This window comes from Colletotrichum scovillei, assembly GCF_011075155.1.
Source record: "Colletotrichum scovillei strain TJNH1 chromosome Unknown Contig00002, whole genome shotgun sequence".
In the NCBI taxonomy this organism is placed as follows: domain Eukaryota; kingdom Fungi; phylum Ascomycota; class Sordariomycetes; order Glomerellales; family Glomerellaceae; genus Colletotrichum; species Colletotrichum scovillei.
In genome coordinates this window covers 2263955-2284359 of record NW_023336260.1, presented here as the reverse complement: position 1 = coordinate 2284359, position 20405 = coordinate 2263955, and the positions used below count along the sequence as shown (strand labels likewise).

At 54.2% G+C, this 20405-nt stretch overlaps 6 protein-coding genes across 6 annotated transcripts; 4 read left to right on the top strand and 2 right to left on the bottom strand.

Moving 5' to 3' along the window:
* The first annotated feature begins 110 nt into the window (after positions 1-110).
* Positions 111-1680, top strand: HER10_EVM0007830 (BolA-like protein). The gene is made up of 3 exons (XM_035477373.1): positions 111-794; positions 863-969; positions 1036-1680. The coding sequence occupies exons 1-3, from the start codon at positions 624-626 to the stop codon at positions 1232-1234; spliced, it is 477 nt and encodes a 158-aa protein (XP_035337394.1). The 5' UTR covers positions 111-623; the 3' UTR covers positions 1235-1680.
* A 357-nt stretch (positions 1681-2037) lies between these two features.
* HER10_EVM0011820 (uncharacterized protein) lies at positions 2038-5124 on the bottom strand (the record flags this gene model as incomplete). Its single annotated transcript, XM_035481239.1, has 1 exon — positions 2038-5124. One exon carries the CDS (start codon positions 5122-5124, stop codon positions 2038-2040), a length of 3087 nt encoding a protein of 1028 aa, XP_035337744.1.
* A 772-nt stretch (positions 5125-5896) lies between these two features.
* Positions 5897-14742, top strand: HER10_EVM0008139 (phosphatidylinositol-4-phosphate 5-Kinase). Its single transcript, XM_035477671.1, has 4 exons — positions 5897-13414; positions 13477-13839; positions 13890-14131; positions 14194-14742. Exons 1-4 carry the CDS (start codon positions 6632-6634, stop codon positions 14291-14293), a joined length of 7488 nt encoding a protein of 2495 aa, XP_035337423.1. The 5' UTR covers positions 5897-6631; the 3' UTR covers positions 14294-14742.
* A 104-nt stretch (positions 14743-14846) lies between these two features.
* Positions 14847-16221, top strand: HER10_EVM0003820 (phosphatidylinositol-4-phosphate 5-Kinase; the record flags this gene model as incomplete). The annotated part of the gene is made up of 1 exon (XM_035473484.1): positions 14847-16221. Exon 1 carries the CDS (start codon positions 14947-14949, stop codon positions 16219-16221), a length of 1275 nt encoding a protein of 424 aa, XP_035337086.1. The 5' UTR covers positions 14847-14946.
* A 101-nt stretch (positions 16222-16322) lies between these two features.
* Positions 16323-17439, bottom strand: HER10_EVM0011160 (VPS28 protein). Its single transcript, XM_035480598.1, has 3 exons — positions 17243-17439; positions 16908-17144; positions 16323-16835 (listed from the first exon to the last, which is right to left on the bottom strand). The coding sequence occupies exons 1-3, from the start codon at positions 17324-17326 to the stop codon at positions 16446-16448; spliced, it is 711 nt and encodes a 236-aa protein (XP_035337686.1). The 5' UTR covers positions 17327-17439; the 3' UTR covers positions 16323-16445.
* Positions 17440-17619: 180 nt separating this feature from the next.
* HER10_EVM0012539 (Noc2p family protein) lies at positions 17620-20096 on the top strand (the record flags this gene model as incomplete). Its single annotated transcript, XM_035481933.1, has 2 exons — positions 17620-19070; positions 19140-20096. The coding sequence occupies exons 1-2, from the start codon at positions 17709-17711 to the stop codon at positions 20094-20096; spliced, it is 2319 nt and encodes a 772-aa protein (XP_035337801.1). The 5' UTR covers positions 17620-17708.
* Positions 20097-20405: the final 309 nt, after the last annotated feature.

Here is a 20405-nt window from a genome sequence, read left to right as displayed (position 1 = left end):
CCGGGACGCATGTGCCATGTTGCCTGCCAAGCCCATCCCGCATGTCCGCTCTTTTCTCACCGATACACCGAATCTCCTCTACCTTCTTTTTTTTCCACGACGTACCTTACCTGGGCCAGGGTCTGCCTCCATTGTCGCCTTGGGCTCTTCTCCATCATCCACTCATCCTCCTTCTCGTCGTTCCTCTCTCTAACTCTCCCTCGGTCTCTCCTCTCCTCTCGTCAACCCACAAGCGCCACCCCCATCCCCCATCATCCATGCTTCGGCTCCCAGTCCCAAGTTCCAGGGTCACACTTTTTGCACACCGTACCTTTTGCACACGCAGCAGCGCAGCGGCTCCATTCCTCTGCTTCCCGCTCTCGTCGCTCTCTACCTAAACCGAAAAAAGCTGTTGGGCTAGCAAATCACAGCAAACCACAACCCACACCGCACACCGGTATCCGTACACTACACACCAGCGCAAGGGCAGCTTTCTTATTCTCCCCTGTCCAGTTTCTATACCTCCTTACCGCTTCTCGGTCGACGCACGCTGCCGCACGCCGCAGACCGTCGCATCCTACTTTTTTTTCTACTTGAAAACCTCCTTCCCTCTTCCCTCCTTTCCTCCTCCCCTTCTACTCCCCATGAACACATTCCGCCCCATTGTCGGCAGGATTGGGAGTAGCTTGACCGGAGGAACTACACACCTACACACACCAATGTTGCGAAGATACGCCCTCGGCTTCTCGGGCGCTGCCAGACCCCACGGAACCATGGCTTCCACCAACCCCGTTGAGGACGCTATTCGGTCCAAGGTACGATATCCTGCCCTTGAGACAGTCTCCTTGTCCGTGAGCCAACGTTGCTGACCGAACCACTCCAGGTGACCGCCGCCTTCTCCCCCACCACCCTCGAAATCTACAACGACTCTCACCTCCATAGCCACCACAAGGCCATGGCTGGTAGCACCTCCAAGGAAACACACTTCAGGCACGACAACTCAAGCTCTGCTATTCCTCAGTCCGAGACACCTTTTGACTAACAGCCGTCACGCAGACTTGTCATTACCTCCGAGTCTTTCAAGTCCAAGATGCAGTCCGCCCGCCACCGCATGGTCTACGCCCTCCTGCGTGAGGAGATGGCCCGTGAGGGTGGCATCCACGCCCTTCAGCTCAAGACCCTCACCCCCGAAGAGGAAGAGAGGCAAAAGGCCAAGAAGGCCGCCGAGGCTCAAGCTTCCGAGGACTCGACCTGAGCAAATTACAGATACCATAAAAACCATATACCCACACCACCACACCACCCTGGGGGCGACCTCGGGGGGTGTAATGACACGAGAGATACGACCTTTGAGACATGACGGAATATTGGGAAATCACAGCGCAATAACTATGGAGGAACACTGGAGAGAGGGTGTTTTTTTTCTTCTTGTGAACACCACCTATACGGAGTCGGCTCATGGATTTTTGCTGCGACACGGAAACCCAAATAACCCACCCTCGCCTTCAAGCCACCTACCCACCACCCTCAACTCATTTGCAACTAGGATACGACGGGAAGCATCTTGGGGTTTGGCGAAATGTTTTTTCTTTCCTAGGGAACATAGAACACCTTCAAGACTCTCCAGAGAGCCGGGCACGAAAAAAGCACAACTAGATCCAGTCTAGACAGATCAGATTGATTGCCAGAGCAATTTAGAACCTTGGCCTTGTTATTTTGGAGAGTAGCATCAGCTTTGCCACTTGTGGCCTCATCGCACCTGTGGTGTAATACAATTGATACTTTCTACCAACTCTCTACAAAAGGGGTATTATACTCAAATCAAGTCTTGCTCTTTCCGCCCAATGTGTGTCGTTATGCTTCATATCCATTTCCATGTTGCAGATTAAGAGAGAGTGCTGGTCGATACGAAATGAACCTCGATCGACAGCTACTACGGAACTGCATCGTTCAACCCCTTTTACTCAACACAAAATCAACTTGTGACGCCCACGTTCTCGCCCATTCCAGAACCATTGCTCAAACAAAGACTGTATGCGAAGTACTTCCACGTGTGGCTCAAGACCTTGGAGGCATCGTGCTAGACGGGGGCTTATACCGTCCTTCCTTCGACATCCTCTCCATCTTGGCCAAAGCCGCCTGTCTCCTTTCCTTCTCCGTCATGGCTGTCTTCTGCTTGGGTTTCTTCACGCGGCTCTCTTGAAAAAAGGAACCCAACGCGGTTTTTGGCGTACCGCTTGGCACGGGGCTCGCCACGGAGCTCGCGGCCGGGCTCGTCGTCACCGGTACTGAGGCCTTGATCGGCATGGACGCGGGAGGCGGTCGACCGTCGGAGAAAGAGGCCGGTAGGCTACGACGTACCGCTGGGTGCTGGGTAGTCCGCTTGGGCGGACCAGCTGTCTTTCGCGGCGGGGTCTCTGCGATGATGGCGTCCTTGGTGGGCTTCGAGAATAGAGGGACCCTCTGCTCGGATAGGAGTGGGTTGGGAACTGCCTTCTGCGGCAATGGCGTGGTGGTGAGGGCGGTGGCGGTGGTGCCGTTGTCGTTGCTTTCCGTCTTGATAGTTTCCTCCAAAGGATTTGCGGTACGGGGGCGCGGGGTACTGGATATGAATGTGACGTCCTCGTCGTCCTGCAGAGCGTTTGTGTGTCGTTGAATGGCCGGGGCAGATGCCGGAGGGTTCCGAGGGCTTGATGTCGCGTTGTTTGTCACTTGCTGTTTGGCCTTCTCCCCATTGGCAGGGGGGATGTCAGGTGCAGGAGGGAAGGCATTGTGAGTATGAGGTTCATTAGCAGACTGCCCGCCAACATGGCCGCTGCCGTTTGTCTTTGACGCAATCGGCTCTTCCGTGAGTGAAGCATGCACGGGGGAGGAAGCAGGCTTGCTAGGCGTGCCGTCCGATGTGCGTGTCTCGATATGAGGCCTCAGGGTGGGGTTGCTTTGCTGCGCAACTGGCGTATTAGGACCCACGCTCAGGTTCAACGCCGCCGATTGCTCAGAGAGACGCCTCTGTGCGACTTCTGGAAACGGGGTTCCGCTCTCCAACACAGACTCCCTTGCCGACTTGAATTCGCTGTGGTAGATCTTGAAGACCAGATACAGATTCTCGCGTGTCACGACACCGCCTTGATATGCTGGCCGGTCCACGTACTCGACGTACCACTGATATGCCGAGAGCGGCTCCTCGTCATCGTCCAAGGTTTGAATGTAAGGGACGAACCCGTCCACGAAGGCGCGGATGAAGTCGTCGTAGAGCCATTTGGGAAGCAGTCGTTTCCGACGCAGGTCTTTGATCGTGAAACAAGCCTTCACAAAGTCACCTACGCTACCCGAGAAGGATGGGTATGCGTGGCGGAAAGCTTCCAGCGGATCCTGTGCAAAACGGGTCCTCTTGACCGAGTCCTGTGCTGGATGATGGACATCCAAGGTTTGGTATCGACCATCTTGAAGCACTTGTGGAATAGCAGTCGGCTGCACACCTTGCATGGCGCTGGGCGATGGTGGAGGTGAAGGATTGATGGGTGCCACTTGAGACACTATCCGGTGACGGCTTGCGGGCCTCGATGAGCTTCCGACAGGTGCTGCTCTTGCTTCACCCGAAGCTGGACCTCGAGTCTTCGCCGCTCTCGACTTCTCTGCCTCGAAGAAATAGCGTGATGCCTCGGCGACTTCTTCGGAGAAGATCAGTTTGCCGTCTGTAAGATTCGAAGCCGCTTTATAAAGCGGGCCATCAGGCTTCGTCCACAGCCTTGCGAGTCGTATACCGTTCTTTGATGCCTGATGGGTGACGGCAACCAGGACTCCAAGACTGTGAGCTGTCAGAGTTGGCTGGAGGTGCTGGAAAGCGGTCGGAATCCAATCAAGTCCATTCCGCTTCCACGTTTCGTCGAGATATGCTATTGCTTTCTGCCGCTGGACCTCTTCCATCGAGGATTTCAGGCTATCGCCCTCAGACAATACTCCACGTGTGGCCAGTGAAACATTGTTTTTTGCCTTACCCCCACTCTCCAGAGTTGGTTGGACGTGTGCTCTCGAGGGCGTAATATCTGGACGAGACGTTTCACCTGCCTTGTGACTGACGCTGGCAGTTCCAGAAAGACTCGGGGCATCTTTGACGGCCTTGGGTGTTCCCCGTTTCGGTTGCTCGTCGGTAACAAGAGCTGCTGACGCAAGTGCAGAGCTTGAGACTGTGTGTAGAGCCCCTTGATGAGTCTTATGAAGTGGTGCCACAGATTGTGGATCAACTCTTGCCGAAGGGCGCTCTTCTTCAACTTCTTGGGAGCTCAATTCGACTGCCTTCATCCTTCTTTTCTTGTGAACTGGTTCTTCCACCTTGTCGGAGCTCTTAATGTCTTTGTAAGTGGACGGAACCATGCTTCCTTGGCCGCAGGGAGGGCTGGTCACAGCCTGAGATGCAGTAGTCAAACGCGCGGCTCTTCTGTTGATAGGGGGTGTCGCTTCGCAAAGAGCCCCTGGGATGGCGGTTTCCAGCTCGTCTTCCACACCGGCGCTGCTGGACGGAAACACTTCAGCTGGGCGGCGACGCTTGGCGTATGTAGGAGGTGAGAACTGTCGCTTGGTGGCTGGGATCATCGGTGGTAAAGACCGAATTTGAGGGCTGCTTCGCGTTCGCGGTGGCGGGGACTGGGAGATAATCCTTTCTACACCAGACGGAGCCTGGGTCACGATGACTTGTGACCTGATAGAAAACGCTGGAGAGGGGGTTTCTTGTAGCTCTCTTCCACGAGGTGGTCGTGGGGGAGACTCCGGCCAGGAGCTGACGGGCACCTCTGGCTCAGAGTCTGATTCATCATCTTGCTGATGGTTGGGCGTATTCTCAGAGACCGAGACTGATGCAGTTGGCCCACTGGAAACAGCTGCATTTGGCCTCTGGGCAGGTGGAGGTAGTGTCCGAGAGGTATGAAAATACTTAATTTGTTCAAGGACCTTTGGCGGGACTCTGGCGGCATTCTGTTGTGGGTTGTTCTTTAGAGCTGAGATCCACGGTTGTCTTCCACTGTCTGAAAAGATTGCTTGTTGATCCTTGGGAATCTTCACGAGTTTCCGAGGCACTTGAGCTCCATTGCGAAGCCCAAAGGGAGCAGACGTTATGGACTGTTCAGAGCTACTCGATGAACTAGTCATGGTGTTGGTGAGGATCGCACCCTTGAGCTAGGATGGAGAATTTCCGCATTCGCAATTGGGTTGCTAGCTGGTGTAACAAGCAGTATTCGGTGTAAAGACGAGGTGTTTGTTGCGATGGCGACTGACAAGGTGGCAGACAATGCCTTCAAGGGAAGATTAAAGATCCCGGAATGAATGGTGATGAATCAATAAGATTTTTGTCGACGGGTGTAATCAATGGCAGGAACAGGGCTGCTGTGAATCGTGAACACCAGAAGATGTCAATTGATTAACGCGACAAAGATACCAAGGTACTTTCGAGAAAACGCGTTTTTCGGCGTGTCCCTGGCTCCCTGTTGAATTCCCATGCTGGGTGTCCAAGGTAAAGTGGCAGCAACTGCGGGGTTCCTGGGCGGTACTGGAAAAGGCAGGATAGTGGTCCGAGCTTCGGAACTCGAGGTCCCCAAGTCCCCAAAGACCCAGGACCCAGGCGCTTTGAGTGTGGGTGGGCCAGCTAAGGTACCTATCTTCCTTTTGGTGGTGGGTTAAGGTACCTATTGGCATTGCTGATGCCGGGAGATATCGACGGGTACCGGGTACATCCACATTTGCCGCAATAGAGAAGGTAAGGTCGAGTACAGGTAGGTACCTTGAGCCTGGTAGGTACTCCGTAACGCCTTTTGCCTTGCCCAGCTTGCATTCCTGCAACGGGCTCTCATATGGACTGCTCGAAGGGCGTCTCAAAGTCAGCCATTCCCGAGGTATCGTTTACAACACTAACGCCTACTTTTCTGCGAAACGTTGGAGTAGGTACCTGCTGCGTTGTGCAGTATCTACGGCACCCCCAAGGACTTGCCAACTGCGCAGTGCCAGCTCAACCCAACCCCAACTTCGTTGCGTCGCTGCGTCATCCCACCCACGTTTGACGATTGTGCCGACTTGGTCATCGCAGGCCACGCGGGCCTAGACCTGGAAGGGATAGCGCTGCCTGGCTCACAGTAGTCTACGGATAGTCCGCCCTCTAAAACCCATCAGCGCCGTCTCCAAGACTGCTTGTTTCTGCAGCGCTGCAGACAACCTTACGCGGGGACCTACGACGACATCCCACACCCAATCTTTCTTCGCCCGAACATACACATACACCCAGAGCCTGACCTTCGCCACGTCGATTCTCCTCCTCGTCAGCTGTGCTCTTCTCATACACTGTATCTTGCCCGCGTTCTTTCCGAGACTACACCGATATACACCACGCTCTACTCCCCAAGTAGACATCGACAAAGAAACCCCTACCGACGGTAGCGAACCCCTCGCTTCTACGAACCACGAGTACATAAGCTAGACTTGGTCCGATTAGGTCGAGATTGACTACGGGGAGAAACTTTCGATTTCTCAAGACCCCCGGCGTATAAACTACATCCAGCGACCGTCGTCCATCATGTCAACCTGACATGAAAAGATGCTAGCGCTACACACGTTATAGACGACCTTGAGCTCAGTCTTCCACTTGTCGCATTCGTGCTCGCGCAAGATGGCGAGCAACAACACATCGAAGCCAAACTCTCCGGCAGTTCTATCCACGCCTCCAGGCTTCAGGAGCCGCCATGATTCTATCAACTCCATATCCACCGCTTCACAGGCCGATAAGGACCAGCTAGCCCATACTCTGAACAGAATCCATACGTCGGCGAGCCAGTCTGACTCTTTGACGACATTCAACGACTTTGCTCCTCCTCCCTCATCTCTTCCGGCGACAGAAACAAAGGTTCTAGCAGGAGAGCTGGTTCAAAATGGCCTCAGTGGACTCTACAGTCGGTTAAAAGAGGCGGTAGGCGCTGGCGGGGCGAGACAGCAAGACGTCGACGATGGCGACAGCTTCGATGCTGCATCGAAACGCAGCACCAGCACCACAGCTACAACCCCGAAAATACCCATCGCTTCTCTCACCCGCGTCGAGACCGCCGCTACGAGCTCTTCATTCAACTCGGGCACAACGCACGACGGTCCCATGACAGGCACTTCCTCGTCAGGAATGAACACTGTCATGTCTGACAGCCAGTCACATCCCCCTCAGTCATCGAAAGCGACATCCATTTCCGCGATGACGGCGTCTAAATCGAGCGCTGCCAGCCGGCAAAGCTTGCCCAGCGTGGCCAAAGCCTCAGCAGTCACGGCCATCAATCCTGAGGTCGCTCCAGCTACAGCAACAAGAAGCGTAGCTCGCATGGAGGATGGCCCAGTTCGGACGTCTGGGAGGCGGAGTATCAGCAAACACCCTGATCCGCGGCTATTTGGAATCGGGCATGATCACAAATTCGATGTCCTAGAGCCTAAACCCAGCGCAATTCTCCCCGAGCGAACCCATGGAATTATTCCCCGGCCCAGACGCGAAGACGCAGCTGTCGACGGTCCTTCGGATAAGCCCCTGAGCCCAATCAAGACCAGCGCACCACAGCTCCCTAAGTTGCAGACCGCGGATCCCCGGTCTCCTACACTATCGACGTCGTCAATGATGCTAGTTCCGAAGCGACCAGCAGTCATTGATCGCATCAGTCGCTCTCGGTCACCTGGCTATGCCCCATCAAGATCTTCATCGATGGAACATGTCACCGCAGAACCCAGCCCCATCAGTACGACTGCCCACGACTCTGTATACCATGACTCCTTCGCCCACGCTGCTCAGCCCATACATGGAAGAACAGGGGCTTTGCGCATTCCTGGCACAACGACCAACGAAGGTGCCCCTGAACAAGTCAATGCCAGGCTTGATAGGATGCGGCGTCAGGTTCTGAGCAAAGAATTTTGGATGGCCGATGAAACGTGCAAAGAATGTTTCATATGCGGCCAGCCGTTCTCAGCTTTTCGAAGAAAGCACCATTGTCGAACCTGCGGGTGTATCTTTGATTCAAAATGCACTTCCATCATCCCAGCATCAAAATTCGGGATGACAGGGACCCTCAGAGTTTGCAAAACCTGCCTAAAAGTCATCAATCAGCGACTATATGAAGGGAGCGGCTCTGACGACTCTGGGGACGACTCATTCTTGCCAGCTCTTTTTCGTCAAACCAAGGCAACTCCCAAGGTGACGCAAGCAGAGGCTGAGGTTGAAGAACCGAGTTTTGCTGATCGGATGGAGGACCTGGGTGACGCGAGATCTGTCCAGACACCTATGATGGCAATTCCCGCGACCAGAAGGATCAATGACTCTAACCGAAACTCTGCCATTCTGGAAATAGATGCACCGCAGCTCAGCCGCCCGAGCTCCTCACGTTCTTTGAGGTCTTTAACATCCGCGAATCGGCCGCAATCGTCAGGTCACAGACGACACCATTCGAAGCATCACAACAACTTCATGTCAAGATTCAAGCCAATGCCAGACGATAGAGCCCCGTTCCGCAAGGGAATTACTGAAGAGATGGCCAAGAAGCCGAAATATCCGGCTTTCCACGACGACAATATCATCGACCCGGAACTGGCTGCCTACATGTCAGACGAGTCCAGCGGTGACGAACAGATGAGCATATTCGCCACCATGTCAAACGCTGATTTACAACCGTCAAGCTACGACCATGAGAAGTCAAGCTTCGGACCGTTCTTGAGCACGGGAAGGAGACACCGACTTGGACGAGGGGAGAAGAGTGTGAGCGGGTTGAGCTTCACAAGTCGCGGTATAGATGATAATGCCGGCTCCGGAAGTCTTATCGGTCATGGGCGTCCCGCGAGAAGACGCAATCTCAGTAATGTGAGCCATCAGATGAGGTCCCCGCGCCCCAAATCTGGCATCTTCAAGGGTCCATCCGCGTCCAACGAAAACGTCTTTACCATTGAGAATCCTGCTATCGAAGCCACGAAATTGACTAGAAGCGATTCGATGCAAGCAGACAAGCAGCCACAGGTGGAGCTCAATCCATCTAGTATGTTGCATGTCAAGAGACTCCTGCATCAGTTGCTCGAAGACTCCGGCATACCCAATGTGCCAGCTTGGGAAAAGGCTCTAGTTCCCATCTTACTCCAGTGCACCGACGACGTCACACCCGACATTAGAGTGGGAGATGACATGGACATACGACATTACGTCAAACTGAAGAAAATACCAGGCGGAAAACCCGGGGACACTAGCTACGTCTCAGGTGTCATATTCACAAAGAACCTTGCTCTCAAGAGCATGCCACGCCGCATCCTCAATCCCCGTATCGTCATCGTCTCTTTCCCGATAGAGTACCAGCGGCACCAGCAACACTTTATGAGCCTTCAACCTGTCATCGAGCAGGAGAAGGAATTCTTACGAATTGTCGTCAATCGCATCATCAACTTGCGCCCACAACTACTTCTCTGTGAAAAATCTGTGTCTGGCGTTGCCTTGCAGTACCTCTCCGAGGCAGGCATAGCTGTCGCCTACAACGTCAAGCCATCGGTCATCGAAGCCGTGTCGAGGTGCGCAGAAACAGATATTATCTCCTCTCTCGACATGCTGGCCTTGCAAGTCCAGGTCGGAAGATCTGGCGGCTTCGAAGTCAAGACATATGTCAACAAGAACTATCCCGGAAAGAAAAAGACTTACATTTTCCTTTCCGGGTGCTCTGAGAAGCTTGGCTGTACGATCGCTCTCCGTGGCGACTCGACTGAGGTTCTGTCAAAGATGAAGAAGATCACAGAGTTCATGGTCTATGTCGTGTACAACTTGAAGCTGGAGACGTGCTTGATGAGAGATGAGTACATTCAGCTGCCTGCAGAGTCTGAGGAATCGTCCTCTCTGTCATCTTCTCTCCGGCAAAATCCCGAGGATGGTCCTAGATCTCTCAGCGCGTCAACTGAACTCGCAGAGACGGGACCGCAAATATTGAAGACCTCGCCTCCGGAGTCTGAACTCCCTACACAAACCAGTGACGGCACGTCTTTGGTCACTGCCGAGGGTACAGTATCGTCAGATCAGACTGAAGAGCATGTCGCAGAAGAACGCCCTCCGCTCGTATCTCTTCATGCCTCTCACGTTCCACCCACGTCTCCTGAGTCCCAAGTGCCAGAAGATGTGCCGATGCCAACATACTATAGCGATATGGTTGCGAGATACGAGACCAAGATCCTCTCAGCTTCGCCGTTCGTCAAGTTTGCTCAGCCTTACTTGCTCATGAAGGCGCGAGAGCAAGAGCGGAGATTGGTATACTTGAAACGGCTGAGGGATCAAGATGTTGTTGAGGAACAGATTGACGCCGAAAAGTCAAAGTCACAAAAGTTCCAGCTCATTAAGCCTGAAATGGTTCACGCTATTGGGCAGAAGGCACCTCGCCAAGTCATGGAAATTTTGCACGCCGTGCATGATGCCGAATATGACAAGGCGCTTTACAACTACCAGGTCCAGACCCGGCAGTGGGAAAACTACATCCAGGGCAATCTCGACCTTTTCGATCCTTATTCTCACCAGAACATTGTCGTTCTGTACTCAGTCATCTGTACAGAGACGAAAATTCCGTGCTCAGAGCCCGGGTTGATTGCAATTGCGTTTTACGACGAGCATGTCGACGAGAGCGGAAGCATGGATCCGGACTGCACTCTCGGTCAGTACATTGAAGACCTGTGCATCAGTAAGGACTCAATATGCACAGCCAATGGCTGTGACCGGAAGATGACGGCGCATCATCGCACCTACGTCCACGATGAGTCGCGAGTCACTATTTTCGTTGAGCCGGCCGCCAAAAGACGCAACTTGGACGGTATCACGATGTGGAGCTACTGCAAAACATGCAAGAAGGATTCTCCTGAGATGGGAATGTCTGACAGCACATGGAAGTACTCTTTTGGCAAGTACCTTGAGCTTCTCTTTTGGAGCAGGGGCCTGCGGCTTCACGAATTCTCTGGGTGCCCGCACGACCATCACCGCGACCATATCCGGTACTTCCATTACCGTGACACCTGGGTGAGGATTCATTACGATCCCATCGACCTTCTCGAAATTGTCGTCCCCCGGGCTCGGATTACGTGGAAGGTCGAAAATGACCTCAAGCTCAAGAATGAGATCTTCAACAAGATTGAGGAACGATGGGTCCGCTTCATCAACTCTGTCAAGTTCAGGATCAAAAGTATCCGCATCGACAGCGTTCTGCCTGAGAAAGCCGATGCGTGTAAAACCGAAGTCGACCGACTTGCCAAAAAAGCCCAGGATGACCAAGTCGCTTTGACCCGCAGACTTCAGGAAACTTACGTCAATTCCAAGTATTATGAAGTCATTCCGTTCAATGCCATTGTCAGAGAGATGCTGGAGAAGGCTGGCGATTGGGATGCTTCTTTCACTAAATTCGAGACCGATTTTCTGCCGGACAAAGATTTGCGCCAGTTGACGATGCTTCAGCTCAAGAAGATCTTTTCGGACAATGAATCGAGAGAGTCTCTTCCCTCCACAGACGGTAACTCCACCGTGGACTCCGGGGAACCTCCATCTCAAACTTTCTCAGATGATGCTGATGAGAAATCTTCGACTCAACCAACCGACCCAACTGAACCTAGCGAGGAAGGCGCCTCGGAGATGACCAAGAACGAAGGCGATCCAGGAAATGAGCCTGAAGAGCTCAAAGAAAAGGAGCCAATTCCCGAGCCAGAGCCATCCCAAGAGCAAGAACCTGGATCCGGTTTGAAGGACAAGCCTGTTACCGGAGACGAGAACCCTGAGTCCTCAGAGACTAGCAAAATTAGTACGCCGGCTGAATCCGTACTGGAAAGAGTAGAGCCTCTGGATCTAGCTACTCCAAGCTCACCAAAAGGGAAGAATCCTTTCTCTTTTGCTGCCATTGATGAAGCTGGAGAGAGCTCGAGTGGTTCGGGTGCTATCGAGCCAACCTCACCAACTACCAGACCTCCACTCACTACGACCTCCACAGGAATTTCTCTTTCAGAAAAAGTCGAGCAGCTTCGACGTGAGCAACAGGTCATGGGTAACGAAACGCCCTTGGCCAACGAGTCCGCTGAGGCACCGAAAGCAAACCCGGAGCGTACTTTGGCTCGTAGGGCTCCGATGATTAGAACTCTGTCTCAGCCCGCCCAAACGCTGCCGAGATCGCAGTCAAGTTTTGCCAAGTCAATCTTGCCAAAGGATGGCGCAGGGCCCAGCGAGAATTCCAGCGAGACATCCTTCAAAGTGGAAAAGAAACCGTTTGATCGGCTGGCGCTGGGGATGAAGAGTCACAGAAAGGCCGGTCCCTCCTCAATCCCTCGGCTGATCACGAAGAAGAAGGATACGCACGTTTCGTCTCAGGTATCTAGGATTGCCAAGCACTTTGAACAACTGAGTCGCGAATTCGAGAAGGAAAGGCAAAGGGAAGATCGCAGAAAGCGCCTTGCGAAACATCAACCTCGTGCCGGTCTGCCACGCTCAGCAACCAAGGCCATTGTGGAGGTCTATCACAACATTGACAATGCCGTCCAGGAGGCCGGACCGTCAAACACTGAACAAAACAATGAGATCAAGATTCTCGAGCCAAAGACTGCGCCCGTTACTCCGGCACCTCCAGGTGTTGTGCATACGGAGCCTGACACAATGCCGCCTACGGGAGAGCCACAGCCTGTAACAGAAGCTCCGGCCGCATCTGAAGAGCACCACGTTGGCGGAGAGACTGACGATACTGCGACGGTTACTGCCAGCCACGGTGGATCGGACGACGAAGGGCAAAGCGACAACGAAGAATCCATACTAGGCGACTTGCTACCCGATGTGAAGGAGCTTGCAGACTCACTTGAGCCCAGCACCGAGATTCCGTTGGAACTGCCCAAGCATCAAAAGACTAGCTTGATGAAGATGCTTACAAACTTCTGGGCCGAGCGATCTGCGAGTGGCTGGCCTCAGTTGGATTACCCGGTCAATGCCAGCGATCATATTTTCCTCGACTCGGACGTGATTGTGCGAGAGGACGAGCCTTCCTCCGTCATTGCCTTTGCGCTAAGCTCTGATGACTATCGCACGAAGCTGGCTGATATCCGCCGTCAAGAGCGGATGGCCATACAAAAGGACTATGAGGCATCAAATCTCGAGGGCAAGTCTTCTGGTATGTCTGACACTGGCGGTGAGTTCTTGATGGAAGAGGGCGACCTAGAGAAGAGTCTGCTCAGAGCCACGGGTACCCATCTCAAGTATCAATTCAAGGAAGGTTCTGCGACAATGCTCTGCAAGATCTTCTATGCCGAGCAATTCGATGCGCTTCGCCGGAAGTGCGGTGTTGCAGATCGCATTGTCGAGTCTCTTTCCCGCTGCCTGAAGTGGGACTCGAAGGGCGGGAAAACGAAGTCGGTCTTTCTCAAGACTCTGGACGATCGACTGGTACTCAAGGTAAGACGATGCCCCATTCTCTGTGTTCCCGTGCTCCAGATCATAAGTTAACGTACATGCAGGGCTTGTCGCCGATTGAGACGTCGGCTTTCCTGCGGTTTGCTCCAGCCTACTTCGGCATCATGGCAGAGGCTCTGTTCCATGATTTGCCTTCTGTCATTGCCAAGATGCTAGGTTTCTTCCAACTGATTATCAAGAACCCAGTCACTGGCGTTGAGATCAAGCTAGACCTTCTTTTGATGGAGAATCTCTTCTACGATCGTGGCCCGACCCGTCTTTTCGACTTGAAGGGATCAATGCGCAATCGCAAGATCCAGTCCACAGGCGAGCAAAACGAGGTGCTTCTTGACGAGAACATGGTTGAATTTATCTACGAATCTCCCTTGTTTGCGCGCGAGCATTCCAAGAAGCTTCTGAGAGCATCCGTAAGTTACCCGAACAAGGCATTAGAAGCCGGATACTAACAAAAGGGCAGGTCTGGAACGACACCCTGTTCCTCGCAAGGCAGAACGTGATGGACTACTCATTGATGATCGCCGTGGACGAAGCTAAGAAGGAGTTGGTTGTTGGTATCATTGACTGTATCCGGACGTACACGTGGGACAAGAAACTCGAGAGTTGGATCAAAGATCGAGGATTTGCCGGCGGTGGCAGAAATCGCCCGACAGTGACCAGTCCGAAGGAATACAAGTCTCGTTTCCGGGAGGCGATGGCCAGGTATGTTCTTGCCAGATATCTTCGATGGGCTTCTCCCGGTCATTGGCTAATACGCTTTGCAGATATATCCTCCAAGCACCAAATTGCTGGCATCAGTTCGGCGTGCCTCAACTCAACAACACCATGAGGCCACGGTTCGAATCAGATGCAAAGGCCGATTGAATTCTCGGCCAACCATGAACATTACTTGCCAAGGGTTACTCGACTGTAATTGGATGAACTTTTGTAGCACCGAGAGAGAGAGAGAAGAGCATTGCATTGCCGGCGTTTTCCTTCAATGAGGATGCATGGATTGATGATTATGGAGGTATTCTAGTCTTAGGGAGTGGACGGAACTATTAGAGTCCGCAAAAGAAATGACCTGAGGTAGCATTATAGCGTCGATGAATCACGGCCTTCACAATACAAATACCCTCTAATAGCACATGAACGAATGATGAACCCCCCCACGATGATCGAGCAGGCGTGGTGAGAGATCTATCAGGCAGTGAGGCCGTGAGCATTGCCTCATGTCATCCACGGGTTCAAGTACACCTGTGGAAACGAGCAACTCGGTCCACCAGAAAGCCAATTTAGCGCAACATGCTGCCGTTACCACCCCACCAAGCCCCGTGCCTTGTCACCTGGAGGTCACTGTGCCCCAGCACTATGCAGGTAGTCGATGGCTTTAGAGAATCTACAGGGGAGGGTAAGGTATCCATCATCAACCCTGTGTGCACACTGCCTTGTGTACCTCACCTGAGTTCACGACCTCGTTTGATCAACAACTCAGTCCTCACTTATCTTTCCTCTTGTCACACAAAATCACAGCTCTAATGTCAATAGACCTCAACTGGGAGACGCTCACGACTGGGCCCGACGGAGAGGCTCTCGCCCTCCGCATCCGCGACTTTATTCACACCAAATTCCAGGCTGTGCCGTTGCCGCGCTTCATCAAATCCGTCAAAGTACACGACTTTGAATTCGGCACCATCGCCCCCGAACTAGAACTCAAGGACATCACCGACCCGCTGCCGGAATTCTACGAGGAAAACTCCGACATTGAGGATGACGAGGAAGAGGAGCAGGCCATCCTCGAGGAGCAGGCACAGCAGCAGCAGCATGGGCCTCGGAGCCAGCTGAGCGCCGGCGAGAGGAGGAGGCAGAGGGAGGAGGCGTCGATGCCGCCGAGGCTGAGCACGCACGCACTCCGGGGCCAGTCTGGGGACTTCCCCAGCCCGTTTTTGGGTGTATCGACGCCGGGGATCCTCGGCGGGACGTCGAACCTGCACTACTTCCAGTCGCACCTGGGCACGGGTTGGTCGGGCACGCAGACACCCCTCGCCGCGGTGGCGGGCGCGCACATGGGCAACAGGCTGGACACCTCGGCCATGCTATCGCCCGTCGGGTCACCGCCGCCGAACGGGTTCTCCTCGCCGAGCCACAGCCGGAACCCCTCGCAGAGCTCCATCTCCGTGAGCGACTTCAACCCGGCCCTGGCGCAGCTAAGGGAAAAGTCGAGTGTGTCGACGCTGGCGCCCACGTCGGCGGGTGCGTCGAGGCCGCCGACGCGGGACACGCACCTCGCGGGATCGGCGATCCAGGAGGAGGACGAGGAGGTGCTGCCTGAAGAGGAAGACGACACCAACAACAACGCGCCGCGGTTCCGGGAGCCGAGGCCCGAGGACCTGCAGGCCGTGTTCCGCATACGGTACGCCGGCGACGTGAGGCTGCGCCTGACGGCGGAGATTCTGCTCGACTACCCGATGCCGAGCTTCGTGGGGATCCCCGTGCAGCTCAGCGTCACGGGCCTGACGTTTGACGGCGTCGGCGTGATGGCGCATATCCGGAAGAGGGTGCAGTTTTGCTTCCTGAGCCCCGAGGACGCGGTCACGGCCGTGGGCGCGGACGACGCGGGCCCCAGCGAGCCGGGCAAGAGGTTCGGCGGCTTGCTGCAGGAGATCCAGGTCGAGAGCGAGATTGGTCTCCGGGACGGGGGCAAGCAGAGCTTGAAGAACGTGGGCAAGGTAGAGAGGTTTGTGCTGGAGCAGGTGAGGCGGATATTCGAGAATGAGTTTGTGTATCCCAGCTTCTGGACATTCTTGGTTTAGGAAAATGAATGGGTTTGGATGGGGCGGGATGGTTGATCGACCTGGCGTTCTTCACGAGGTATGACATGCATTCTTCATAGGCACAAGGGGGAAAAGTAAAACGGCTGGTTAAAAATCAAGACCTGGGTGGGATTCGCTCTGCATTGGTATCTATCAACAAGGAAGAACAGAATATTCCTCTCAACATACACTTCTCCTCTCTCGAAACCTTCCACCCTTTTTGTTTATGTGAGAGTACTCTTGAACCCCTGGTAAGCCTGCTGGATGTCCATCTCGAGCTCGCGGGCCTGCTGCTCGCTCAGCTCGTCCGTGGCCTTCATCTGGTTCAGCGTGATGAGCCACTGCACAATCTTGCCCCTGCTGTCAAAGTCGCGGTCGGTGACCTTGTTGACGGACTGGATGACGTCGGAGAGCAGGGGGTGCAGCTGGTCCTTGGAGAGGAGTCCCAGCTTCACGGCGTCGAGGAAGGTGATGAACTCCTGCGTCGCTTCTAGAATAAGCGTGCCACTCGTATTACCGGCGGCCGTGGGGGCCGGAGCAGCGCTTGATGAGGCTGTCACGGTTGTCGAGGGCATGCCGACGCGGATGCGCTCTGTTGCGCGGGGGACTTCGAGCTATTGTTGGGGACGGGCGACAGGGTCAGCAAGGTGTGCGATTCTGGCTAGCGAGGAGAGGGGTAGACGAACATCCCATTCTGCCTTGAATTCCTCCAAGCCCACAAAGGCTTTTGCCACGGTCTCGTCTGCTAAAATGGACTTGTACTGCTTCAGGGAGCGCTCGCAGATCTCGGTGTAATCGGCCTCGGGGATCGCATCTTTTAGGAAAGCCTTCTCGAGCTCGTCGAGAGTGACAATAATGCTAAAGATCTCGGCGAGCGAGTCTTGCAGGTCGCGCTCGGCGCGTGTGTCGGCTAGCTTCACCTCCTGTTGTGGCATCACCATGTCAGCTGGGTGTTGCCTGCGGGGGCGGGGCAGGTGTTGGAGGGGATGATGGTGACGGCGATTGAGCGTTATCAACTTACCTCATCGAGATTGATGGTTGCCGATAATGTGGTATTTGGAATATAGCTATGCGGTGTCGGCGCATAGGGTTGCCGGGGCATCATCTTCGCAGCTGTGTTTGTATCGTGTTCGGCTTCATGGTCGTCAGACAGCTTTTGAGCTGTTGTGGGAGCTCTCAGGTAGCAAGTGATGGTGCAGACAGGTGTGTCGCAGAGCCACAGCCAAGGACGTAAGACATGGGTGTGGAGGTTCCCAGGCCCAAGGTAGAACGTGGGGCGACCTTTGAGGAACCAGCACCAAAGGTGGCTTAGCGCGGTTTTCTGATAAGATAAGCGTTCAGAAAAAATTTGGACGGACGCCGTGCAGTTGCTGCCATTGAGAAAGTCTCGAGGTTCCCGCGTCCACTTCCCAGAGTCCCTGCAGCCAAAACTTCTCTTTTACCCCCCCAAACCACAGGACCGAATAATCCCGGCTCCATACTCCATCATGGGTTCCCAGAAGAAGAACCTCAAGGCGACCAAGAAGTTTGAAAAGAACAAGCTTAAGGGTGTCTTGGACAAGAGGAAGGAGACGGCAAAGATCAAGCAGCGCCACCAGGTCAAGGCCAAGAAGGCGACCAAGAAGACCAAGGATTCCGAATTCTTCAAGAATGACGAGGCCGCTGCCAAGGCAAAGGCCAATGGCCACAAGAAGGACACCAAAGTCAGCGCCATGAGTGTCGACGACTTCTTCCAGGGCGGCTTCGAGGAAATCATCGATAAGAAGGACAAGAATGCGACAAAGAAGCTCGGCAAGAGGAAGCGCGATGGGCCCGCCAAGCAGTCAGAGGAAGAGGACTCTGAGGAGGAGGGCAGCGGCTCGGAATTCTCCGTCGAGGAGGAGCCCATTGGAAGCGACAGCGAAGACGGCGAGGGCGATGAGGACGACGAGAACCTCGGCATGACCAAGGAAGCCATGGACAAGCTCGCCCAGAACGATCCCGAATTCTACAAGTTCCTTAAGGAAAACGACCCGGAGGCCCTCGACTTTGACGAGAACGCAGATCTTGCTGAAGTGGACGAGCTCAGCGCCGGCAGCGATCAGTCCGATGATGACGAGGAGGAACAACCGAAGAAGAAGCGCAAGAAGGCTTCCAAGAAGGCCGAGGTTGAGGAGGTCGTCGCCGCGGACAATGAGCTGACGCGCGAGATGGTGGGCAAGTGGAAGAAGCTTCTCGCTGAGAAGCAGAGCTTGCGTGCTGCACGTCAGGTTGTCCTGGCTTTCCGCTGCGCCGCCCATCTCAATGAGGACGACGCCGACGACTCGACCCCACAGAGATACACCATCTCCAGCCCCGAGGTCTTCCACGACATCTTGATTGTTGCCTTGAAGCAAATACCCGAGATCATCTCGCACCACTTGCCCATCAAGGAGTCTGCGTCTGGCAAGATCTACGTGCCTACCGATTCGAAAAAGTTCCACACCCTGTCCATCATGATCAAGACCTTCACTGCGTCCATCATCCACCTTCTCGGCACACTGTCCGACGATGCTACTCTCAAGCTCACCATTGGCTCATTAGAGCCCCTCGTCCCCTACCTCATGTCCTTCCGCAAGCTTCTCAAGGCTCTCATCAAGACTGTTGTCAACTACTGGGCCAGACCAGCCAGCTCAGAAACGACAAAGATCACTTCCTTCCTGGTCCTCCGGAAACTCGTCGTTATCGGTGACAAGGGCCTTCGCGAGACCGTTCTCAAGACGGTGTACCAGGGACTCGTCTCCGGTTGCAGGACAACAAATGCCAACACCATCCAGGGCATCAACCTGTTGAAGAACTCCGCTGCCGAGCTTTGGGGCATTGACCAAAACGTCGGTTACACCACGGCCTTCACCTTTATCCGCCAACTCGCCATCCACCTCAGAAATAGCATCGTCAAGAAGGAGAAAGACGCCCATAAGATCATCTACAACTGGCAATACACCCACTCGCTCGACTTCTGGTCATGCGTGCTTGCCGAGCACTGCAGCCCCCTGAAGGAGGCGGAGACTGGCAAGGAGGGACAGCTCAAGCTTCTGATTTACCCCCTTGTGCAAGTTACTCTGGGTGCGATGCGCCTTATCCCCTCGCCGACTTTCTTCCCCTTGCGGTTCCACCTCATCCGCTCCATCCTTCGTCTCTCCCGCGCGACCAACACCTACATTCCCCTCGCTTCAGCTCTGATTGAGGTTCTCGAGTCTGCCGACATGAGAAGGTTTCCCAAGGCCTCGTCCATCAAACCCCTCGATTTCCACGTTGCCTACAAGGCACCCAAGTCATACCTCCGCACGCGTGTCTACCAGGATGGTGTCGCCGAGCAGGTCGTTGAGCTTTTGAGCGAATACTTTACCATCTGGTGCAAGAACATTGCCTTCCCCGAGTTCACCCTTCCCGTTCTCATTCAGCTGAAGCGCTGGCTCAAGGGAGCGCGCAAGATTAAGACGGGCAACAAGAACAACAAGGTCATTTCGCAGATTGTGCTGCTGGTGCAGAAGCTCGAGACCAACGCCAAGTTCATTGAGGAGAAGCGTGCCAAGGTGGAGTTCGCACCTAAGGATCGCGCGCAGGTGGATGCCTTCCTCCGCGACTTTGAGTGGGAGAAGACGCCCCTCGGCGCATACGTTGTCGTGCAGCGCAAGATTAGAGAGCAGAAGGCCAAGGCGCTCGAGGACGCGAGGAAAGAGGACGAGAAGAAGCGTAAGCAGGAGGAGAAGGATGCGGTTGCGGAGAATGCCGCAGACGACGATTCTGAGGAGGAATATGCCGACGAGTTGATGGACGACGAGGCCGAGGATGACGATGAGGTTGACGAGGATGAGGAGGAGGACGAAGATGACGATATGGAAGACGACGAGTAGGTTGCGGATTTCGAGGAAGATCTGAGATGCAAAAGTGTTTTTAGGGCGTAATCCAACTACGCTGGTGTTAGGTTATATCATGGAGGCATTTGCGAATAATCCGGAGGCTTGTAGCCCTCAAATCTAGCGTCCTCGTTGCACCACTCTGCGTCTCCTATATTGAACACTGCTGTCTACTGTTATAATCATGTCTCGTATACTTGGCCTTCGCTGGTTTAGGCTGAAAGAGAATCGGCCTGCTTGCAAGCCGTTTGCAGATGAAATACACCCTGGGAACATTTACACATGGATGATGCAAGGATGGAGACT